The sequence below is a fragment of the Amia ocellicauda genome, chromosome 9 (genome assembly GCF_036373705.1).
Source record: "Amia ocellicauda isolate fAmiCal2 chromosome 9, fAmiCal2.hap1, whole genome shotgun sequence".
Lineage (NCBI taxonomy): Eukaryota > Metazoa > Chordata > Actinopteri > Amiiformes > Amiidae > Amia > Amia ocellicauda.
Window position 1 is genome coordinate 17,338,818 of NC_089858.1, and position 23,472 is coordinate 17,362,289.

General features: G+C 42.9%; 1 protein-coding gene across 2 annotated transcripts in view; it reads left to right on the forward strand.

Moving 5' to 3' along the window:
• The first annotated feature begins 2,162 nt into the window (after positions 1-2,162).
• Positions 2,163-23,472, forward strand: part of gnao1a (guanine nucleotide binding protein (G protein), alpha activating activity polypeptide O, a) — a 92,498-nt gene continuing 71,188 nt past the window's right edge. Inside the window, exons 1-2 of one of the 2 annotated variants that reach the window (XM_066713529.1) lie at positions 2,163-2,666; positions 2,833-2,875. In XM_066713529.1, coding sequence (XP_066569626.1) covers positions 2,549-2,666; positions 2,833-2,875 — 161 coding nt within the window. In that variant the 5' untranslated portion in view covers positions 2,163-2,548. The remainder of the gene's footprint in view (positions 2,667-2,832; positions 2,876-23,472) is intronic. The other variant, XM_066713528.1, reaches the window with a different exon arrangement.

The following is a 23,472-nucleotide window of genomic DNA, read 5'->3' on the forward strand; positions in this document are numbered from 1 at the left end:
TGAGGAAGAGAACATTTTAGAGCTGACCCCCATAGCATTTTGAAAGCTATGGCCTCCTTTGCAATGGAAGTGCATTAAATTGCTCCAAATGACTGAACCCACTGTTGCTTTGAAAGACAGGAGCTCCCTGGGCCCTGCGACTTCTTCTAATTTATATTTAATTAATCTGCTTAGAAAATAAAAGTATTACAAAGAATATTTCAATGGTAACATGGTACTTCCACAGCCAAAGGTAACTCCAATGAAATATTTTTAACGTTGCATTGAAAATGTGAATGTTTTCTGGGAGGATTTTTTGCATTTAATTAATTAAACTAATTTATATTTATGCACACAAAAAAACGTAAACACCTGGGTGTGGAACAAATTCTGGAAAAGCACAACTGTAGCCTCTGAGAAATGTGTTGAAGCATTCTGTAAATTCAAAATCAATAATATCCTTAAGGAAATCAATCTGTACATTTCAACAAAACTCTTGGCCTACAGACAGACCCATATTGCTTAACGTATAGTCTAACATGGCACTTTTAACATGTCAACCAGCCACATGTTAATAAATCTCTCATTTCAAAACACATTGGAAACAGTAGCACTTGGTTACTGGGCTGAAACAGATCCTCTGTCATAAATGTATTGATTAGCTATATTGATTCGTTTTACATCTGTGTATCTGTTGAGGTTGGTGTCTAATCTAGTATATCTGGCTGCTGTGAGTGAAAGGGTGGTTAGATGAAGTGTAGCTCCCCCCCAAAGGTCAGAAAGTTGGTTCTGTTCCTTTGCCTCGTGCACACTTACCCAGAGCAAGAATGTAAAATGCATTTACTTTTTATAGCAATTAGAAAACAAAGATAGCAATTCACAGCAGCATACAGTACTCATCAGAATTTCTTAGCAGCATACAGAACTAGTACTTTATGTCAAGGGAGCACAAATGTCAGATTAGACTGTGGCTATAGGCTCTGACAGACAACAGAAGCACAACTGGAATACTGCTACCAACGAAACATCTGCCACATTAGTCACTGGATTCAACCGTCACTATATGACTATGTGAGTCTGCTCTCATAAGGCTGTATGCTTGAAACGCTAAGAATCAATAAAAGTGTTAGTTTTCTTTACTGCAAACTGTGTGTCAGTCAGTTCTTCCTCCACCCAAAACTCACTCTAATGCAATACCTTTTCCAGGTTGTGTGATTTTGTAATGAATGTAGAGCTGTCCCTTCCTACATCCACAGACACTGATACCTCAGTTGTTTTCCCTTGTTAAAGCCGGTCTACTGAACTGTACAATCCTCCAAGTGCATCTTTGTATTAGGCCTCACTGGGACACCCAGATTGAGGATATTTTTGTACCAAACACTTATAGAGTCATCAGTTGGGGACTGATGTAAATATGAGGCAGTGATGCAGCTAACACTTCAGTTCTGATTATATAAACAGATGAGACGCATTTTCGGATGGCTGCCCCTCCAATCCCGTCTCCCCTCCCCTCAATCTGCAGTTTAATTTGAACATGGCATTTCTACATTTGCAAGCTGCTATAATAACCTGCACTATGAACTGCACTATAGATGATGTGACAATGATTGAAAATCCTGAGTGAAAAAGCCAACTGTCAATACCGGTGCTGTATGAACAAGAGTTCAGTCAGAATGCATTTGTTAATCTCTGCTTAACTTGATGATGATGATGATGATGATGATGATAATAACAATAATGATCGCATTATTATTATTAGTCAAATTAATGAAGAAGAAGAAGAAGAAGAAGAAGAAGAAGAACAAGAAGAAGAAGAAGAAGAAGAAGAGGAAAAGATACTGAATGCATTTGTCTTGTAAAGGTCCTGCACAAGTAAGTGCACCACAGAGCTTGATCAGACCGCGCCTAGGTGTGATGTGCCTGGCTCGACTGTGCACAATTCCTCAGTGCTGCCCGCCCAGAAGTGCACACGGCAAAGACAAATATGATGTTAAAAACATTTCTTTTTTGGTAAAGGGGTTGTCCTAAAAAAAAACACAGAAAGAGAAAGAGAAAGAGAGAGGACAGAAAGGGGGCGGCGTCCTCCCCCTGTCTCTATGTAGATATGTAACGGTACTATCGGGATGTCCGCACGGAGCATGCTCCCTGCCTCCCTGACGTCAGTGCCCGGGCTCTGGCGCACTCTCCCTCCTGCCTCTCATTGTGGAGCCGCTGAACGATGCGAGCGCTCGCAGTCATCGCCGCCGCCCATTAGAGACCCCCAGCACCGAGAGCAGCCCTGTTCAGACCCGTGTCAGCTGTAGTCGGTCCGGTTTTGGATGCGTTAGTCGCCGAGAGAGAGAGAGAGAGCGAGAGAGAGAGAGAGAGAGAGAGAGAGAGTGTGTGAGAGAGAGAGAGAGAGAGAGAGAGAGGGATAGGGAAGAAATAGAGGAGAGAGAGGAAGAGAAAGAGAGCACGAGAGAGAGAGAGCGAGAAAAGGGAGGAAACAAAAAAAAACGACGGATTGCTCGCTTTGATACCTCGCATATTTTTCGGAGAGAGAGAGAGAGAGAGACGAGCCTCGCCAACCATGGGATGTACACTGAGCGCCGAGGAAAGAGCGGCTTTGGAAAGAAGCAAGGCGATTGAGAAAAACCTCAAGGAGGATGGGATCACTGCCGCAAAAGATGTGAAATTACTGCTGCTAGGTAAGAGGGGGAATCCCGGGTTTGGCTTCTGTCCTTCTTACCCCTTCGCCGTGTCTGGGGCAGGAAGGACAGCCCCTGCCCGAGCACAGCTGCTTCTTGGGCTGTAATCTGCTTTATCGCCTTACACGACTGACAGCCCTTTTTATTCTGTCTTTTATCCCAACAGGGGCAGGGGAGTCGGGCAAAAGCACCATCGTAAAGCAGATGAAGTAAGTGCTCGGGTTTCAGTGTCTGCCTTCGGTGTGGGGCTGTGATTCCTCTCTCCGCCTCTGTCCATTCTCACCCTGGTTTCGTTGGTTAATACATAGGTCCGCCATATTTTTCAAGGCATTATTATCATTAACACTGATCCAATGCACCTAAGATACGGACTGGCTTCGTCGGTCGGGGTGGGGGTGGGGGAGCTGGTCAGTGTCTAGGCTTGGCTGTAAAACACGGGTGTGCTGTTCGCGAAAATGGTGCTGAAAGGGGGTTCAAATCGTCCTTTGCGCGCATCTCGACGTGCAGCGAGAGTGAGTGTGTAAGTATAACGGGAACCGTGCAGCCCAGGAGAAAGCCATTCAAATACACCTCTGTCAATTAAGCTTAATGCCATGCTTTTATCTCTCTGATCTGCTGCTTTTTCTCTCTACTGTTTGATCTCTTGACATGGGTTTGCAGGGTTAGCGCTCTGGCATTTATTAAAAAAAAATCTGCCTGTAATGCGGATTTAACCGGCAGAGAATATGCAATTTAAACCCCCTTTTACTGGAGATCTCGTCCCTTTCATTTGAGCTATTTAACTGTCATGCATTTTGTCCCCATAGCGAACATTATGAAAGAGAGTTACAGTGATATATAGATATAGATATAGGTATAGCTATAGATATATGCATAACTGTGTGTGTGTGTGAAAGAGTATTGGTACCCGAACCCTTCCTTCGGTTCGGCCATTTTTATTTTCATACTCCCAACCCAAGGCACCTTCTTTCTGCTCCTCTCCCCCCATTTTTTATTCATAAGTTTTTGATCGTTTTCAATTCCAGCTTGGATGATATTTCAATTAAATTAGCATATTTGTAATTGCATGTTTTAGTTTTCGCATATATATACAAAATATATAATAACAGCGATGTCTATAATTAATGGTTGATAATACATAAATAAATGCACACATGATCTGTGCAGCTATTGAACGCAGTGAACGGTACCGGCGCACACGGCTGGCTTCGGTCCGGACGGTGCGGTGGGTGTGAAATCGGGCGAGGGCACAGGGCTGGCACTCCGGTACTGGGGCGAAACCCGCCTCCCGTGGCCAACAGCATGCGGGAGTCATTTTTTCTTGCAACGAAATTAACGAATTTGTACTAAAAAAGACACCGTAAGACATACACAGACTATTGCCGTGACACCGAGGCAGGGTGGATTTTTGATATCTGTGCAATAGCGGTGGTCTTTGCACTAGACATGGGCGAACTGCAGGATTTCAGGCGCTTTAGGTGGTGGACAGCGCCCAGCACGGTCTCGGCGCTCGCTCGTTCGCGCTCGGAAACACTCGTGCACTGTCGGCGGTGGGATCGCCTATATAGGACGAGGGGAAAACCCGGAGCGGAGTTTGTCTTCGGAGGCGAGCGGGCGTGTTCGTGAGCCGGTGGGCGACACGAAGAGAGAAACCCGGACAGCGTTGCCGGGTTGCCGGGGCGGCCGGTGGATGTTGGATCGGGATTGTTTAACCAAAAAGCACAGACTGCATAGCAAGCAAAGTAGTGTTGCCACGCCATCGATATGTTCCCAACGGTGCATGCATTTGTAGTAGAAGAAAACAAAAGGTTAATTCCGTCTGACAACCCTGCACACGATGTATGTCAGTCATATTCAATTAAAAATGTTAAGCCAGTTTATACACAACAATGCAACATTTGTAAAACGTTTGAAATCCACCACACAGCAATTCGAAAAGACACTGGAAATGTAAAGCATAATTAAAAATAATAATTATGTGTGTGTTAAACACAGCCACATTTATGTAACGTTTTATGGTTCAGCTAGTTCAAGAGGTATGTTAAAAAATCTATTCCCATAATGTTATATGTGCACAATATTAAAAGGGTGTTTTATAAGAGGAAGCCTGTGAATCTAATGAGTAGATTGGTAGCTGGTGTGTTGTGTGGAAGTACTTGGCCTAGCAGTGGCCAGCCAGAAAATCATGGAGCAAAGTTTGAGCTGAAGACTGTCTTTCAGGAATACTGAACAGAACAAGGACATATAACATGTTTAATCCCCATGAAACATAACACCCTAGTCTTGAAGTTTGCTTTTTAATCATATAGAAAGTTGTCATCATATTGAATGTAGTTGAGAGGAGCTGCAGCAATGTGTTTGTCTTTGAGTTGAACTGGACGAAATTTGACTGATTTGCACTGTTTAGCTTCTTAAACATAATGTGAGATTTTAACCAAACATCAGAGAGATTGCGGAATATCACCTGCATCGTAACAGGACTGGGTGTCATAATATCTGATTTATTCTTCCTTGAGGAAATTGATAAATACAGAAAAAATGATCAGTCCCCGAAAGGATCCCTGTGGGACTCCAAGTACAGTGCCAATTGATCCCACACAGCATTGCCACTGTGGCAGACACCATTCACATCAGAGGGACCCAAACAGTCCCATCAATCCCATTTGACAGTCAAATGGTGGGCAAGGATGGCCAGTGGTGTTGATTGAAAGAACGGATTCAGAACCACGGTTAGATTGAAAACTAGAGTGAAATCTTTCAAATGCATCATTAGGGTGTGTGTGTGTATATATATATATATATATATATATATATATATATATATATAATCATGTACTCATAAATGGCTTAAGAGCTGAAGTTGAAGAGCTACTGTATTTTCCAGGATGTTGGTCCCACATGGAATATTTTCAATAGGAGGTGACGCCTGAGATTTGGGGTTGCTTAATGTTGCTTTGTAAATTATTCATAAAGATTCTTATTAGCACAGAATTATTCATTTATTAAAGTGTGAGCACATGGGAATGATATACTAACATGGAGTTAGCAGTTATATGATGTGAGTTAGTATCATTATGTTTATATATAGCAATGTTTATGATCAGAATTATAAAGCATGCCCACCCTTGATTAAAAATATTACCAGATAGGAGAATAAATATATATATATATATATATATATATATATATTTCAATGTTGGGTACCAGCATCTGATTTTAATTCAGGTCAACAATCCATGTTTCAAGGAAATTACTGATAACCAGTTGGAGCTAGACCCTCAAGATAATTGAACTACAACATGTTTTGTGTAATGCTATAGGATTCACCGAGTAGGAAGTTACAGCTGCTGAGAGACAGTATTGCTTACATCTCTGATATTTATCAAAGGAAACTCCACACTGATATTACAGTGAATTGTGATGTGGTTGTTGCATGCATAACTATCTGCTGGGGTAAAACAAAAACACATATAAAATGAAATGGATACCCAACGTGTCAATATATTGAAAAACCTGTATAGATCTCTGTGAATTATAAAGAGCTCTGGGGATATCAACAGGATGTTCGCCTTTCGGTTTAGTTTAACCTGAACAAAAATGTAAAGGACAAAACTCCTTAAAACAGTTATGTTTTTTTTTCTTTCCATTCAGTCTTCTAAGCACCAAAATCGAGTTCCTTGCCATCCTGGGAACTTGAATCTCATTATGTCGAGTTGGGCTCCATAGCATTGCGTTGTTGTTTATTTCTGACGTTTTCATTGTTGAATAGCTGTTTGCAGATATGGTTGTGATGCTACGCTGAAACAAAAATAGTTATTTCAGTCTAGATTCCTTCATCATCCTACATTGTTTGCCCATTATTTTCTTGCCGTTTGTAATTTTTCTCTTTTCATTTGGATGTGGGGAAGGCGGAGGGTTCGTTGTGGAAGGTGGAGAGTGGCATGTGGGGGGGGTTGTGTTAGCTGCTGAATCCATCTTATGCCACCATACGTAGAAATATGTGACATGGATAATGTTTGATGGGTTTCTGCGTTCCCATTCCGGGGTGAGAGTGAGCTAATATCAAACTGTCTTGCCAGCAGACTGTAATGTGCTGTGAAATGAGCGCGAGAGCACTGCTGTAGGATGTCTAAATGCCTTTCTGCAGCAAATGCTAACTGTGCAGAATAGGGGAGGTGCATCTCAAACTCACTCCTTAATCCTTGCCCTTTTTTCCTGCTGTAAAGAAGGTCTGTGTCAGTGTGATTTTTAAAATAAAGACATTCACAAATTAATGTTTTACATGGAGAAAGAAGGCACGTAAAGGCATGTTTTGTCGAAACACCACAAACTGTCCCTAGAACATCTGAGATGTTTTCTGTATTGGGGTAGGTGGTGGGGCCAACGGTATGCCCCTTCTTAAAGAGCTCAAAGAACCAGCCATGTACGGCACACCCTACCATACTGATAATACAATGTGTTGCATAAGGAAGCTAAAGAACTGTGTGAGAGAGACTTCAACCTTCTGCTGTAAAAATCAAACAAACAAACAACAAAAATCTGTATATTAACTATGACTGGACAAGTGTGTATATCTTGGTTACAGAGCTGCTGAGGTATGCAGTGACAAAAAAACACAATATTTTTGGGAAACCTGTTGATTTTGTTGTCTTTAAGGCATCAGCTAGATACATTCTAGGTGCAGCATTCTTGACCCATTTGTAAATCTGGTTCTCCTCATCATCCCCTCATGGACTTCCTCCTTGTATGATTTCAAGGGGGAACTCCTATATCTGAGCAGTTTGTTTAAATAAAGTAGGGTGGGGTGGGGGTTCGGATTCATGACTGGAAACTTATGAGTCACTGAGTCTCCGTCCACACTCTGTCCACACAATAGATCCTTTGAACCTTGATTACATCCCTGCTATAATTTATTCAAAACAGGTGAGTGTCAGACAGCATTACTGCCCGCCTCCATTTTAAGTGGACTTCCTGCTAATTTGACCTTGAAAGCTGAGGTCTGGGGAGGAATACTGGGAGGTGCTTAGCCTACTGGGTTGAGTTTGTTACCAATGTTTAACCATGGCCTGCTTCTTGGACAGTGCAAGGATCACCCAGTTAAAGTGGGAGTAGGGCAGCCCATCTGCAATGCCTGGACAGTGGAGACGACCAAGACACAGGTCTGTCAGTGGGCCCTGTGCACACCACAGGAACAGCAACTCATCACAGAGATCCAGCTCCCCCTCCCCCATCCCCACCCTCCCTGTCACTGAAAATGGGCCCTCGAAACTAGCGTAGAGAAGGACAATCTGCTCTGATGCTTTTTTCTTTCTGTGAATGTTGAATCCGGGATTGTGCCACATTTGTTTGCAGTTGTAATGGACTAATGGACATGAACCACATGGAACTCTTTCAAAATGTCTACTTCACTCCTGTCTGCCTGCCTGCCTGCTTCTCTGGCTGTTGGCCCAGCCTGTTTGCTGTATGTGTTTGCAGTTAAAACCAGTTTGGTTTCCTGATGGTTACGTTGCTAGTGTTTGATGAAGTGACAGCAGTGAAAACATCTTCAGTTTGGGTAAGGGGTACTGGCCACACCCCAGGTTTGTCTTGCGTGTTCATCTTTCCCAAAAAAATCTGCAGGTCTCTCTCTCTCTCTAATGGTCACTTCAGAACAAGCAACCACTTGTAGTGGATTTGCATGCGTGTGTGTGTGTGCATGTGCCTGTGCATGTAGCATGTTAAAGACAGCCATAATCTGTTTATATATGCAAATGTGTCCTTCAGATCAGCAGTTTTTCTTTCATTTTTGGTTTTGATTTTTTAAGTGTACTTGGGTTATAATATTAAATAATAATATTTCCACAGCAGGCCACCCCTGAATTGTGGATTCTATTAAACAAACCAAGTGCTAAAACAAAATGCGGTTTTGATAGATGTAGCTGTTGCCTAGGCAATTTGTAACCCCTCCGTGCCTGGTGTTGAGCACTAAGCTGTTTAGTATGCAGGTAGATGGACAGATACTGCAAACAATGGCTGAGGTGATGGGGGCTCGCACAGGACCTGCTACTCAGGCACAGAAGATCCAAAGCAGAGCCAGTGCCGGTTGGCATTGTTAGTCTTTCCAGTGGCTTGTGTCACAGAGGCCGAGTAGTAGGAGGAGGGGGATTCATACAGAGGACAAAGCAGGGCACCCCGGTCATTGAAGAGTTAACAACACATAGACACGTAGACACATAGATAGATAGATAGATAGATAGATAGATAGATAGATAGATAGATAGAAAGATACATAGACACATAAATAGATAACCATTGAGCGGGTTAGAATGCAGCCCGAAACCACACCTGTATTGTATCCAGTATGTCTGTGCAGGAGAACGCCTGTGCCCAGCCCTGGCTCCACAGCACATCCCTGCAACGCTTGGGGTGGACTCTGTCTCTGGAAACACACCCTGCTGGGTAAGATCACCCTTTTAGATCCATCCCTAACTACAGATGTGTTTTTTTTGTGGGTGACTAACTGTTTGTTTAATTTTGGAGCAGCATATTGTTTATTTATGTATGTATCTATTTATTTATTTCTCTGGCAAGCATATTCCACTGGGCTGGCAGTTAATACTCTAAGTAGTGAGCGATCAGCTCCACGGCTGTTCAGACTGTCATCGTTCCCTTTCTCTGTCACTGGTATGAGCGTCATCCAGTCATGTATTATTCATGGGCCCACGGAAGGGGGAATGCTGCCTCTGCTGGTACCGTTGGGTGGCAGGTGCTCCGCAGGGCTTGGGAACTGGGAAGGGCCTGGTGTGACGGGGGGGGGTTCCCATTTGCTCGGTTACTCGGATGGTCCAGGCGCTGATCTGTGAGGAACTGGCATTGACTCTGGCACTGGCACTGTGGACACCAGTAGATCCCTGTTCACAAAACCCTGAATTTTAAAAGGAAGTGCGTGTCCTTTTACCCCATGTCGAGCAGGGGAAGGTTCTTCCACATGTAATCTCTGTATCCCCAGATATATGTCTTCAGTTTCTTAACCGTTAAAGGGAAGCCCAGTGAATCTGACCTGTAAACTGGGACATCAGCACCCAAAGCAATAGGAAGTTTAGTTGTTGTGTTTGTAAACAGAGCTGTAATGGCTAGATGTTGGCCATTTCATCCCTTCTACCTCCTTGGTCCAACTGCTTGCATGGGGCTACTACCTGAGTTTGTGGCAGTGCATTTCATTGCAGTCTGGCGGACAGGCCTGAGATGATGTCTGTTTTACCCCCAGGACTCAGGATGGCTTCAGGTGCTCTCTCTATATGTGCCTTCAGATGCTCAGGCATGAAAGGTGCCAAAGAGGATGAATCTTCTAATGCCTATGTAATTGAACTGGCTTCTAGACCACTGGTAGTAGCATACCCTGGGCAATTAGCCTGTGTCCAGTAAACAAACAGTCTCTGACAGTTCCATCTTAAGGGAATGTTTCCTGATTTATTTATTAATTCGTCGAATCATGTATTTCCTTGTTTATTTATGGTCATTCCCTGTGTTTGCTTTGGGCATTGAAACTACCTGCAAAGTTTTTTTTGTGGTCATCAAACAGCGATGCAGAAGGGGAGCATATTGCTCTGCAAGGGGAAGAGTGATGCTGATTCCGAATCCAGGAAACAGCAATCTTGAGTGTCTGAAGTCCCTACTGATGTTGGAATGCCTTATTGGCAGATATCTATTGCTTTTGCTTTTTGCTTTTCTGTGTTGTTATTTGTTGAGTGACAAGAGGAATTTGCTGAATAATGACTGTGTTCTATGATGAAAAGCTTGTTGCAGCAGTCGGTTAATTGGGTGCAGTAGTAATGTGCCTGAATTTCTAAGCTTTTGAATTTTTAAAAATAATAATTAGCTAATACTTTGCAAGCGTACTATTGGGATTGTAGGATTAAACATGGGTGCATATGGGGATTAGGATCTGTAGAGGGCCATTAGCTCTGCCACCCAACGGTACTCATGCTATTGCAATTACAAGCGATCCTAACAGCTTGTAGCGAGGCGCATGCGATGAGCGATGCTGAGAACCGTGCAGTCCTGAAGTCCAGTCCACTTGTTTAGTCAGTGCATAAGCAAGCAGGCAGAACCAGTGAGGTGTCATTCCATCGAGTCACAATGTCCTGGAATGGGCCCCTTGATTCTGCGGTTGAAAATTCCTGGTTTTGAAGCCCATACAGTTGGGCATGACTTTGCTGCTAACTTGTTGTTTTTCTAAGTTTTGCATAAAAGTGTCCTGCTATTTAGAGCCCCAGTTCAATTTGGTTTGACTAAAACATGCAACTGCCATACCTATAGGATTAAAAAGATTTCAAAATAAATTTAAAAGATGTTACATTTAGACTGAATCAGCCCATTGTTAATAATCACAAAGAGCTGGTTTGCTTGCTCAGGCATCTTTCCATTTTTAAATGTTCTAGCTTGAGGCCTGAGTTGATGTGTTTTTTTTATTTTAAATAAATGGTGCAATTTCAACTTCACTTCTGCTGTCTTTGTGCTTTTCCTGGAAAAGGCCACCACCATGGCACATCATCCTTTGAAGTCCGAGACTAGGAGGTTATTTAAAAAACATTGTTTGTTTTGCTAAGGTATTTGAGATATCAATTTAATATTCTCAGGGTCTTTAAAAAGGGTGTCTGGAGTATAGATTGGAAAACTCTCTTTCTCTTTCTAGAATGGTTCAGTACTGGTTACCCCCATCAATCAGGGTTGGAAGTGTTTTTGAGTGGTACAGATAAAGGGGCTTTGCCCTGCATGGTGTCACTGTTTGTTTGCACATGGAAGAAGATTGTTTCTGATGCAAATGTCAGCGCAGTGGGCGTTTCCTGCTGACTGTTATCAGTGTAACACAAACAGCAGGTGGAAACAAAATAAAGCAGTCTTTCTAATGATCATAATAGTGGCCACAATCCGGAGAAGAGCATTTCCCCTGATACTCCTGCCCACCTCGTCGGCAATCTGCTCCAGTGAACAAGCATGTGTAGAACGGCAAAGCGTTTGGTGTAAAAAACAACAACAAAAACCCAATGCTGTTTTGAAACTGGAGACTGACCTGCAGTGTGACTCCAGGCATGATATGGGCCCTGTATTGTTTTGTGTTTGTGTAACCCAGTCTTTATACATCTGAAGAATTTTTTTCCACTGCCTGCTGAGGGAGTCTAGTGGGCTGGGGTCAAGCTGGAGAGCAAGGAGCACAGAGGAAGAATGCATTTTGTTACGATGTTTAATGTTGGGGGGCTTGGAGCAGTCCCTGTGATGTTCAGATGTTTGGCTTTTGCTCCTAGGATGTGTGTCTAATGCAGTATCTGCCTTGGTGGAGGAGAGGGTGCACTATGGGATAGCAGTAACTCCCCACTGAGGCACAGACCATTGTCTCAGTATAAGAACAGAACAATGCAATCCTGGGAGTTCTAAATTCCAATTTAGATGTTTGATAACAATGCTGTTAGCAGGGATCTGTTGCTGTGAATGCTCAGATTGGTTTCAGCATACAGTGCAGTACAGTCCTCATCTTTCATATTAGTCAGCAGTACTGCTATGGCACTGTCAAGCTCTAGCTGCTTTCCCTTGCAGTTGGAAGTGCTTGTGAAATGTGCTTAGAGTTATCGTGCATGGTGTAACGTGCATGAGAAAAATGCTTTTGTTCTTCCTGTTACAAAATAACCCTTTTATTGTGGAGTTATTCTATGTCCTCTTAAAGAGTAGTTGAGACATCAGTACAGGTAGGGTTCAGTTGCTTCTCTTGCTGAAAGAAAATCTGCATTAAAAAAAAAGATTGTGCTTTTCTTAGAAATTATTATTATTATTATTATTATTATTATTATTATTATTATTATTATTATTATTATTATTTTATAAAATAGTTGTACATTCATAACATAGCTTGTGAGTTGAATTAAATGCACCAATCCCAGCTATCTAATTGATTGACTTTCAAGTAAGAACAAAAACAGGCTGTACTCCAGTTGCTAAAATATGCTGAGTCTGAGAATCGTTCTCCTGGGCAGAGCTGCAGCTGCATTGGACAGAAAACGGCCCTAGTTAATTGTTACCATTAAACCTCTGCCTTACAGTTCAATTTTTGTTCTGTTTTTTGTTTTTTTAAGTCTCGTTGGTTCCTTAAGTTTGTCATGTTTACTGAGCCTAACACTGAGAGACACTGAGAGAAATACTTTTTATTAGTCCTTTAAAAAAATAAAATAATCACATTGTCCACTTGACATAATGAACTTGAAGGAAGGAGTCCAATACTGGAATAGGGAATACAAACTATACAGCAAAAGATACAAAAGTGAAGCTGCAGGAAGTTCGTAGGAGTCTGTTTTTCCTTGCTTTGATGAAACACCACAATGGGTTTGCTTGTACTCTACAAATGGTTTAGGAAGACTAAGCACATGGTGTACTCTGCTGCCCGTAGCAATCCAGTATTAAAATCCGAGCGTGTTCTCAGATGTGACGGTTTTATTTTGGGACTCGCGGGCATGAACATGGAATGTGTGCAAACGGAAATGGGCTGAGCCAGAGATGCTCCTGGCTGCTGTGCAAAACCAGACCTCAAATGATTCTGATCTGTTGTTTTTTTGTCGTTTTTCTTTTTCCTCCCTTCTGGAAAGCACATCTCTGTGTCTTACAAAGCACACTGCATAACTGTAGTCCTGCATACGTGTTCATAAAAGAGCAGACAAAGAAACAAACAATTAAACACATATCAAAATACCTTTTTTTCTTAGATGTTTTCAGCATAACACTTCATTCAGGGTAACTCACTGGAGTGTTGATCTGAAAGAGCCAAATGGGGTTAAAAAGATTGTAAATTCCCAGCCGAAGGCAAAAAAAGAAATGTAGAGTAGGTTTCATTCTTCTCCTCTGTTTTCCCCCAAAATGATCCTCTCTATCTGTTTGTGCTTTTAACCCCATCCTCAGAAGTCCTGTTTATTTCTGCATTTATTCACTGTATGTTGTTCTTGAACATTGATAATAAACAGTTTTTCGGGAAATAGAAACAAAGCAGCTGCCTGCCTCAGTTTCTGCCGGGACTGGCCATGTAGGAGCAGCAGCGCATCAGGCTGCGATTCTATCTTCCCTGACATTGATCTGCACAGACGGCCTTGCTCTGCCAGCTACAGGTGGAAGACCGAGACACTCCCCGAGTCTGTATTGTTTTTGAAAGTCAGTGATCCGATGGTAATCCCCTTAAAGGGTCACTCCAGCCACACTGCGTGATGTGATAGGAAGTGACTCCCTGGGTCAAGAACAAGCAGAAGCTGGCCAATACGGCCGCCTGGTTCCCAGCCCATTACAGTAAGTTTCACAGTGTTCAGGTGTCTCCTTTGATTCGCTCTGTCAGCTGGACACTCCGGAGCACTTCAGGGGCTTTCTTAGTTTCAGCTCTTCAGTGTCTGTGGCATTTCTAAAAGCCACCAAGTCTGCAGTGTTTGTTTCGTCAGCACAAGCTCCCCACGAGGTCCAGCCCCAAACTCCGCTTCCTACTGCACAGAAGTAATAATAATAATAATAATAATAATAATATATATAAAATATATTTTACTTGTAAAAAATATGTGATGGACTGGTTTCGAGTCCAGGGGTATATCCTGTCTTGGGGGGGCTGCAGATACAGGCTGTGGCTCACTGGTCATTTTACGGCCGGTGTCCGGGCCCTGTTGTGTGGACGGCTTGAACTCGGGGTGGTAGATGTGGTGGTGGGAGCTTGGTGGCTCCTCAGATATATTGCTTAAGACTTTTAATTAACAAAGTAGGATATTAAAGAGAGTGGTAATCACTGCAACCCTGATTTGTGAGGCCTGGAAGTAATCAGCCATGCCTGTTAAAGTGAATGGAAAGAGGATGGGGTGAGCAGGCAGGCTTTAATAAACTGGGTGCCTGCCAAGCAAGATCATTTGTACTGTTTTGTGTTTTTTCTATGTTTCTCTGTCTCTCAACACCCCTTTTCTCATTGTATCGATTGGATAAACCTGAAAAAGCCAGGCCTAGGTTAGGACTTGTGAACTCATGTGACTTCTGGTCCGTCGGGCTGGCCAGCGAAAATTGTCTTGAGGTGCCGGGGGCCTGGCAGTCTGCCTTGGCTGACGGACGTGTGCCATGCAGTTTCAGCTCATTCCTGTTAAATGCTGCAGGTTGGTGTGCTGTTGAGAGGTTTAGTTGTGGAGGGCCGAGAAGGTTTTCTTATCTATTTTCCTAGTTTCTATGGACAACTGATCTTCAAAAGAAAGAAAACATATACATTTATATATACATTGTGGGTCTCCTCTGAGGTGTATATATTGGACCTCCTGGCTGTCTGATCTCAACCTGTGATTGGTGTTTCTGCAGATGCTGAGAGTGATGTAATTCTCACGGCAGCAAACTTAGGGGACCCTTTACCAGAGTACCAGGTGACATGCCATCAATGGCTGTACAGGAGACGGTTATATGTGGTGCACAATGACACTTGAGCCTCACTTGAGCCTCCAAGGAAGCCCATGTGATTGATTATGCTTACAGGACTCGCTCCCTTTTTTCTTTTTTGATTTTGGAAATGGTGGCTCTGTATTGCACTCTAAAGGGGCTAAATTGCTGGGATGTACAACACAGTGTGCGGGCTGGAGGGGAGGCTGGAGGAGGGGAAGGATAAGGATGTTGGCAATTATCTGCTGCAAAACACAAGCGCACTCAGTGATTTTCCCTTTGTCTTATGCGGCTGCTTCCTCTCTGTGAGCAGCCCAATGCCAAATACAAAGCGTAGCCATTAACTTCAGATCTGGAAAGTTGTCATTACGTCTTGCATGAGGTTGGATACATGTTTCTTATGCCAGCAGGTAGAATGTTATTTATGCAGTTAAATTAGTTTAATTGGCCTTCGGTAAGCAGGGGGGGGGGTTTGGCATCAATTGCAGCCTCAATAGATGGAGAATCTGGGTCTTCTGAGGACTTTCCTAACTTGAAAGCAAATGTCGGAAAATAAATGACAGCAGTAAATGAACTGCGCTGTGTCTGAGGCAGGCTGCCTTGTATTTGTGCCAATTAAAAATTGCTGTCAGGGATTTTGTCTTACACTGTTAAGATAAAGTGCAAGTCATTTACTAAAGGTACCATTATGATTTTTATTATTATTATTATTATTATTATTATTATTATTATTATTATTCATCTTTCCATTTTCTCTACCTCATGTGCAATATCCAATCCCCAATCCCACCCTTTACACAAAAACCTGTTTGAGTGGCAGTTACAGTACAAATTTCCTGAATCATTTCATGTGTGTGGGGGGCATGGCTCGTGATTTAGCCAAGGCCCATAAGACCGTAAGCTTTTAGTTTTTTCACTCTCACTCTTGCTTCCCTTCAACAAGGTGTGCCGGCGTACTACTTTTATGCAGAAGCTGGGCCAATCTTATGAGCCCTGCAGGTCAGGTGCTTCCAAGCAACCATTCTTCCCCTAGGGCTTCTGGGGATGTAGTTACCTTCAGGGTGGCCATTTTGTGTCACCTGTCTAGCACAGCACCACAATATATAAAATAAATCACAAAACTTTAGTCCTATGTCCAGCTCTGGTGCAGTGCTCTCGGGAGGATGGGCTGCTGGTTGCATCTCACTGTCTTCAATGGATGGATCCTGGGCCTTTCACGTTGCTGTTCATTTGCAACTGTGGAACTCTGTTCTTCATGCTACAGGACTGCATGTCTTGGTTCATTTAGGGAAAGGGTTAGACTGCATGTCCCGAGTTATTATTTATTTTATTGGTCTGGATTTTTGGTCATTCATTTTAATCACAATGTGTTTTTATTTTATTGCATTTGGCACCTTTTAGTTTATTAGCCACAGGGTGTCCAAAGGGTGGACGGGGGATGTGTATTGCCAGTGTGGAAAGTGTGGATCACACAGGCACCCAGGATTATATCCCCCTATGGCATTGCCCACTGGCACTGCCAACTCAAGCTGCCATGAAACATCACTTAGTAAGATTACGGCATTATTGGGACCAGCGGGACAATCGCTGCATGGTACAAAGGCACGTCACATCCCTTTGTATTCAAAGGCCGTCTTGTTCTGGGAAGAATTGTTTGCTCAGGCTCTGGCAAATCAATCTGGTCTAGCAGAACAAGGTGTCTCACAATACACAGAATTGACACTGTCGAGAAAAAGAAAGCATTTTAATTTAATTTTTCTTTGGGGAGGGGGGAAAAACTAAAATGTAAATTATGAGAGTGATGCCTAACGGCTCCCGACAAAGCTGGGTGCCTCTGCACTTGCACAAAGAATGAGAGAACGCAATGAGAGAAGAATACTCAATAGAACTAATTCATGGCCTGTTTTTGAGGATATTTGGTCACCTCACTCAATTTATGCTGCACCTGTTACTCAGACTCTGGTGACCTAATAGTAGTAAGGTTTATGCATATTTAATGATTATTTTTATTGAAAAGATATTATGCAGATGTATTACAGTATGTCAGCATTGGAAAATTCCCCACCCATCCCCCAATTATTCATATTCATATAATAATTATTATTATTATTTAGAAAGAGAACATTTTTCACAGTGCAGGTAGATTGACTTGACAGAGCGGACAGCTCTGGCCTGCTGACTGTGCAGTTTCTGGCATTACTGGTTCATAACTCAGCTCTGCAAACTGCCGGACCCAGCACACGCTCTGGCCCAACTCCAGAGCTCTGTGAAGGCTGGCAGGCCCTGCTATTCCATCACAACTGAAAGGCTGGAAGGGGGTCAGGAAATGGAGGCAGCTTGTCATATATATATTTTTTCTATTCTTTCCTTTATTCTTTGTGTTTTTGTTTGTTAGTTTGTTTTTTTATGTCTTACCAGCAGCCAAGCAGCTGGCATTTGCTGTGGATCTCACAGCCCTCACGGGTCTTCGAGCCCTTTGCTCCTCAGCAGGGAGTACCATGGTTGCAGTAAGTACTGGGGCAGGTAGAGGCCTAGTAGGGGAATAGCCCATTGTTTATGGTTCCTGTTACCACTGTTTTCATGTCTTTGCCCATTGTATGCCAACTATAGAGACTTGCATTTCCCTATTCATTCTCTGCACAGAAGTCATCCTTGTAACCCTCTAAAGGCGCATCAATGCTTATTCTTTCCCTCGGCCCAATGGGGGGGGTGTATTTGAGATCACAGAAATAAAAGAACAAGAAAATGGCTTCTAGCTAAGCCATCCGAATTCCTCTCTGAACAGTGTGCATCAGCTTGTTGTTGCTGGTCTGTCAGCAGTGTTTCTGATTGTGTCAGTCAGCTGGCTGCTGCGCCTTCACTACCTGGTCATCCATTACACTGTATTGCCGGATTTGTAAAAAAAAACTAAAATGAATGAGGGTAGCAGACAGAAGAGGCTGAGGGAGAGAGAGATGATGGGTCAGTCCCCAGTCACCATGCTGGTGGGCCCTGGAAGAGATGCTGAAACAAGGCAGGTAGTGGAATGGCCTACATAAATCATGGCGGCATCAGTGCTGCGACACCTGCACCAAGAGGAAGAATATCGTACATTTTTAAAGGACAGCTCTTAATAATTCTCAGGGTGTATTTTGGAATTTGAAGTATCTCACACATTTTGTGCAACAATAACTGCAGATTACCAGTACCCCATTACCCCCCCCCTTACCTTAGCCTCAGAGTGTAAGGTGGCCTGGTGTGTACTCCCAAAGGCTACAGCCGCAAGCTCTCTAAGTATCGGCGAGTTCAGTTTTCATTTATACTTAGTTTTGATCTCAGTCCCTGTCAACCACTAGAGTGACTTTACTTAGAAGCCTTCCTTTGCTCTTCAGCCAAAAGATGTTATCACCACTGTCATTAACATTATACTTGGAACACCTCCCAGTTATCAGGAAGTTATTTTACAAGATGTAAGAGGGTGCATAAGTCCTATGTATTTTTCAGTCTTTTTCTCTGTTGCCACTTGCAAATGAGTACGATGCCTTCCTCTAAAGCTTTTGTTCTTTTGTCGTACTGGCCCAAGCCAAACTGCCTGCTGCTCAGCAGCTTGACGTCATATTCGATTGCACAGAGGAGTTAAATTTTCTTTTTGAAAAAGCAGCATTTGTTCCCAGTGGTTGCATTGGAGATGATGGGGGAAATTTCATAGTTATTATAGTCACTGAAATGCTGAAGGAAATCTCTTCTGGTTAGGTTTAGATATGCAATAAGCTGACATTGACTGCACAGTGTAAAGATAAGACTGCTACAGAAAGTGGAACCAGAAATTGAGCCCTCTTACTTTTTTTCATATATAAATATATTCTGATATAATTTTAGTCTTTGTATCCTGTAAAGTCTGGTCCAAACGACATAAAACAGATTACATATATTGAAATATGTGGTATGTGTATTTGTAACATATGTATTTATAAAGAACGGGTCCATAAACACTGAATGCTGCTTATGAGTCATGCTAAATGTTGTCCTGTTAAATCCAAAACCAACAATAAACTGATGAGGAGGCTGTTAATTGCAGTACGTTGTGACTGTTTACAATGTGCTACAAGTAATCTTCACCTGGTAGCTTAGTAAATTGGTCTCTTTGTCTGTGGATTCCCAGTGGTGCTTTTCCTCCAGGGGGTATTCGCTGTAAATGAATGCTCAGGGATTTTGCTTTAATTAATTGTTAATTGCAGTTCCCTGAAAAACAGATCTGTGTTCTAGAGTGACTGGGGTTTGGACTAAACTATGCAACTGCTTTTAAATCATTGAGAGAGAGGTCATATATATATTATTTTTATTCTGGTCAATATTTAGAACGACAGTGAAGAGCCCTAGAATTTGTTTCTTTGTCTTTGTCTTTTGCAGCACCCAGAAGTGTTTTTCTACCAAGGAGTTTACTCTCAAATACTGCCACATTAAGGGTGAGCCAAGGACCCAAGAATAACTACCCAGGGTGCCCTGTGTTCATATTGCTCTCTGGATGATACAACAGAATTTTAGCCCAAATAAAAAAGGGGGGAAATCCATTAAACCACATTCAGATTCCTCACAGGCTTTATTGAAGAAATGTTGTTTGTGGCAGTTTGGGTGACGTGAGATTTCCCTGCCTCTCAATGTTTTTTTTAAGCTCTCCATTTCTTGCCTCGTTAGCTTGGCTTAATTAACCATTCAGACACTGCAGCATTGGGTTCAAGGAGTATCCCTGCCCTGAGAGGGATACAGAGAGAGGGAGGGAGAGAGAGAGAATTACAAAAAAGCAGATCAGATGGCATCAGTGGATAATTAGATAAATGTTATTCTCCCATATGAGTCTTGAGTTGTTTAGGTACAACCTTTCACTACATTCAGTGTAATCACATGAAACAGTGTTTATCAGAGAGCAACCTAGAGTGCAGGAGGTTGAGAATCAACTCCCAGACTGTTTGAAAGAGTTCAGATGGTCAGGGCTCGGGAGATTCTCAGAGCAACCAGACTTTCCTTTGAGTTACTCTGGTATCATTTTCTGAAAAACTTTGGCTCAGGGGATCAACTGAACATCCCCCACCTTGTCAAAATGTTCTAGATAGAGGAAGACAGAACACAAAAGTACTTGTTGGTTTTATGCATGTTCTCCCCACTCTGCCACTCTAAACCTCTAAGTTGACCCCGTAGAAATGTGACTGAACAGCATAGGAGGCTTGAATTTCATAGGATGTGTATCCCTAACCCAAGCCACACTCCAGTTCTGTCCTAAGCCATACACCCATATCTTCATTCTAGTGCACTGGTGTGCTGAACTCAGAAACAACCTAAATACCATCTTAAAATCCTTCCTACATTTACCTGTATCCCTAATGAAACTTTACAACTGAGTCTACTTTACATGGGAAATCTGACCATATTCCTAGCCAGGACCCTATTTATTTACAGTGTTTGCATTTTTTAATGAGAGAGTCTTCAGTTCAGAAATCTGAGGTTCCATTACCCAACTCTCACTCTCCCTAAATTCTGCTGCTTTTCCTACCATAAGCTTGTTGCTTTAAGGCTTATGAAAATGTGTTGATAATTGGAGCGCCCTCTTCAAGGCCACAGTAGCCCCTATAGGTCACAGTAGCTTCTGGTTGGCCTTGGCCAAGAAAATTAATAATGACTGGCCTGTGATCTCTTGCAGCACCTTAGCTCAAATGTATTTGAATAATTGTTTAAATCCTAAGGCCTGGTAATCTGATTTTATGCCTGCTTCTCCCCCCCTTTGAGTGCTCAAACCCAGTGCACGTTTACTCCAGTAATTTCAAGGTAGAATTAAGATCAGAAGACCCTGCAGTCCTTCCAGGACCAGGATTGAATGTCAAGTCATAAAAAGTCTTCGAGGAACAAGAAAAGAAAGAGGGAGAAATATCTATCGATTGAGATGGGAGTGTGTGTAGTAGTCAGGCTGTGACGGTGCGACGTCTGGAGCTGCAGGTGGATAATTTGAAGGTGGCGGGAGATGGTTTTCCAGCAGTGCGATTCGCCAGCCCTCTGACCTTTTACGTTGTATTGTACTGAGCCGGGGAGTAAACCGATCCCTGTGCCGAGAGCATCTGGAGAAAGCTCCGGTAGTGGTTATTGATCAGTGGAAGGAGTAGAAGTGCTCACTTCAGTCTGGGGGCGGGCGCGGACGGTGACTTGAGATTGAGAGACTAGCTTGGGGAAGGGAATGTGATATTGTAATTACGATCCAGTGTTAGGAGACGCTTGATCCAACACAATGATTCACAATGATCTTCCCTTCCACTCTGGGAGGCTGACTGAGCTTGCGGGGGTGTGGAGAGTAAGAAACAAAGCATCACACAAGTTTAAACTGAAGCTGGAAAAAGTTACATTCATGTTACAGAAGAGGGTTACTGTTTACTAAGAGGGTTACTAAGTTCTGTGCTCCACACTTTGCTAAGCAAATATGTTGTTTGGCTTTATATTTTACAGACCTCCTTACATCCTTAATGCTGTAAATAGATACAAGGACACATCCCAAAAGTGAGCTAAGTCACTTTCAAATTGTGAGCAATGAAGGATTTTACCCTGAATTACCCTGACGGCATTAAGAATGATTTTTTTTTAATCTTACCACAACATTTCCAAAAATATATATTTAAATACATATATCGCTATGAAGACTGTAAAAGCAGGAATAGCTGCTTTGTGGTTTAGCTTCCAAGTCACAATCCTCTTTCTAGTTTGCACAGCGGGGACCCTTCTTCAGCTGTGCCGTGATGCCCAATCTGAGAACCCAACTGTAACCTTTCTGATTCAAAGCTTGTAAAACAATGACTCCTGAGGCCTTAGTCTTGTTAAAAGAAAAACTGTTGAAAAGTTGAGTTCAAGTGCATCCGTGACACATCGCTTGGATTTTTGTGTCAATCCATAACTTAAAAAAAAAAAATGATGGCATGAAAGAGGATTAATTTCCTGCACATAGCGGGATTTTCATTTCCAGAAGAGGCATGCTTTAATTACATTTCAACTACCCTTTGTTATTTGAAACTGTAAAAGCCTCAGCCAGGCCTTCCAAGGGTAGCAGGATGGGTTATGTAAATCTTTTTTTGCCATTGTGCTAATTTTCCCATCATGCCACTCCTATTTGAGTGCATAAATATGCACATCGTGTCCCGCGGAAGCGTTAAAAATAGTTTTATCTCTCAATTCAGTACTCGGGAAGGTAAAAAAACAACCTGCCTTATAAAGCGTGTGCTATTTCAGAATTTCTCCGAACATTTCTCTCTACATCAGAGTAGCAACAGCAGATTGTGTCACACAGTGTCCTGCTGAATGACAAAGCAATCCTGCAAAGGGAGGAGGATGTGGACACTTTAATTGATACGGAAGGGGCTGTTAATGACTTCCTTCGGGAGTGAGGTCTGGCACAGAGTGGTGGCCTTCACCTAAGTGGGCTTCACTTATCCTGCGCTCTGCTGTTTTGTTACAGCACATTGTCCTGTGAAATACACAGTGCTGACAGTGGGAAAATGTGTAGCAAAGAAGGAAGATTTCACTGATCCCAAAACAGATCAATAGCTGCGTCCTTCCCTGGGTTGGACTGTGTAATTCAATCGCCTTTTTTTTTTTTTCTGTTGTTTGTTTTCATTTTTCTTCCTTGCCTTTGTCTGGGCTGCCAGATTTTCCGAATGATGTTCGTGAACTAACTGCCAGATATTCTGTAGAGGCCATTATTTGAATCGGCCACTTCACTAAAGTAGGGCCCTTCCCCCATCCTCCCGGTGGGCCCCGCTCCTGTGTCAGGGCGACACTGATCCTCTGTGATTCAAATTAACTTTGGGACAGAGCAGGAGAGGGTGACAGGGGGAGGGGAGTATCTGTGTTTCTCTCTTGGGTATCAGGCCTAACTCACAGTCCATTCAGTGAACTCCCTTGCCATATTTGTCAGGTTCTGCAGATTTTGCGACACACACCGAGCAACTGACACAAGAGTTTCACTGTTTGTGGCTGCACCACCCCAATCCAGCCCCGTGCTATCAGCTGACTCTGTTGCTGAGGGTGTGCGATATGGCCCGAGCTCCATAGTGGCTCAAGTCGTTCTAATTCCAGACCTGGCAGGTTCTGCCAGCGCTGCTCCATCAGCAACAGCAGAACAGTCACTGCCCCGGTCTGACCCTAAGGTGACTAGTGAGATAGGGGGCGCGAGACGGCACTGCAGACGTTATGGAAGGATCTGCCGTTGAATTGTGCGAGTTATAAATAGGAACCTCTTGGTAGGGTATACGTACGTAAGTGCTTCATCTCAGGGTGTTGACACGGCCTGGTTTGCTGTCATTTTCCAGTACTTTTCCGCAAAGTTTTTTTTTTTTTAAGTTTCGTTTTGTTTTTTTAGGTGTGCTGTGTGTGGCGCCCAGTTCCA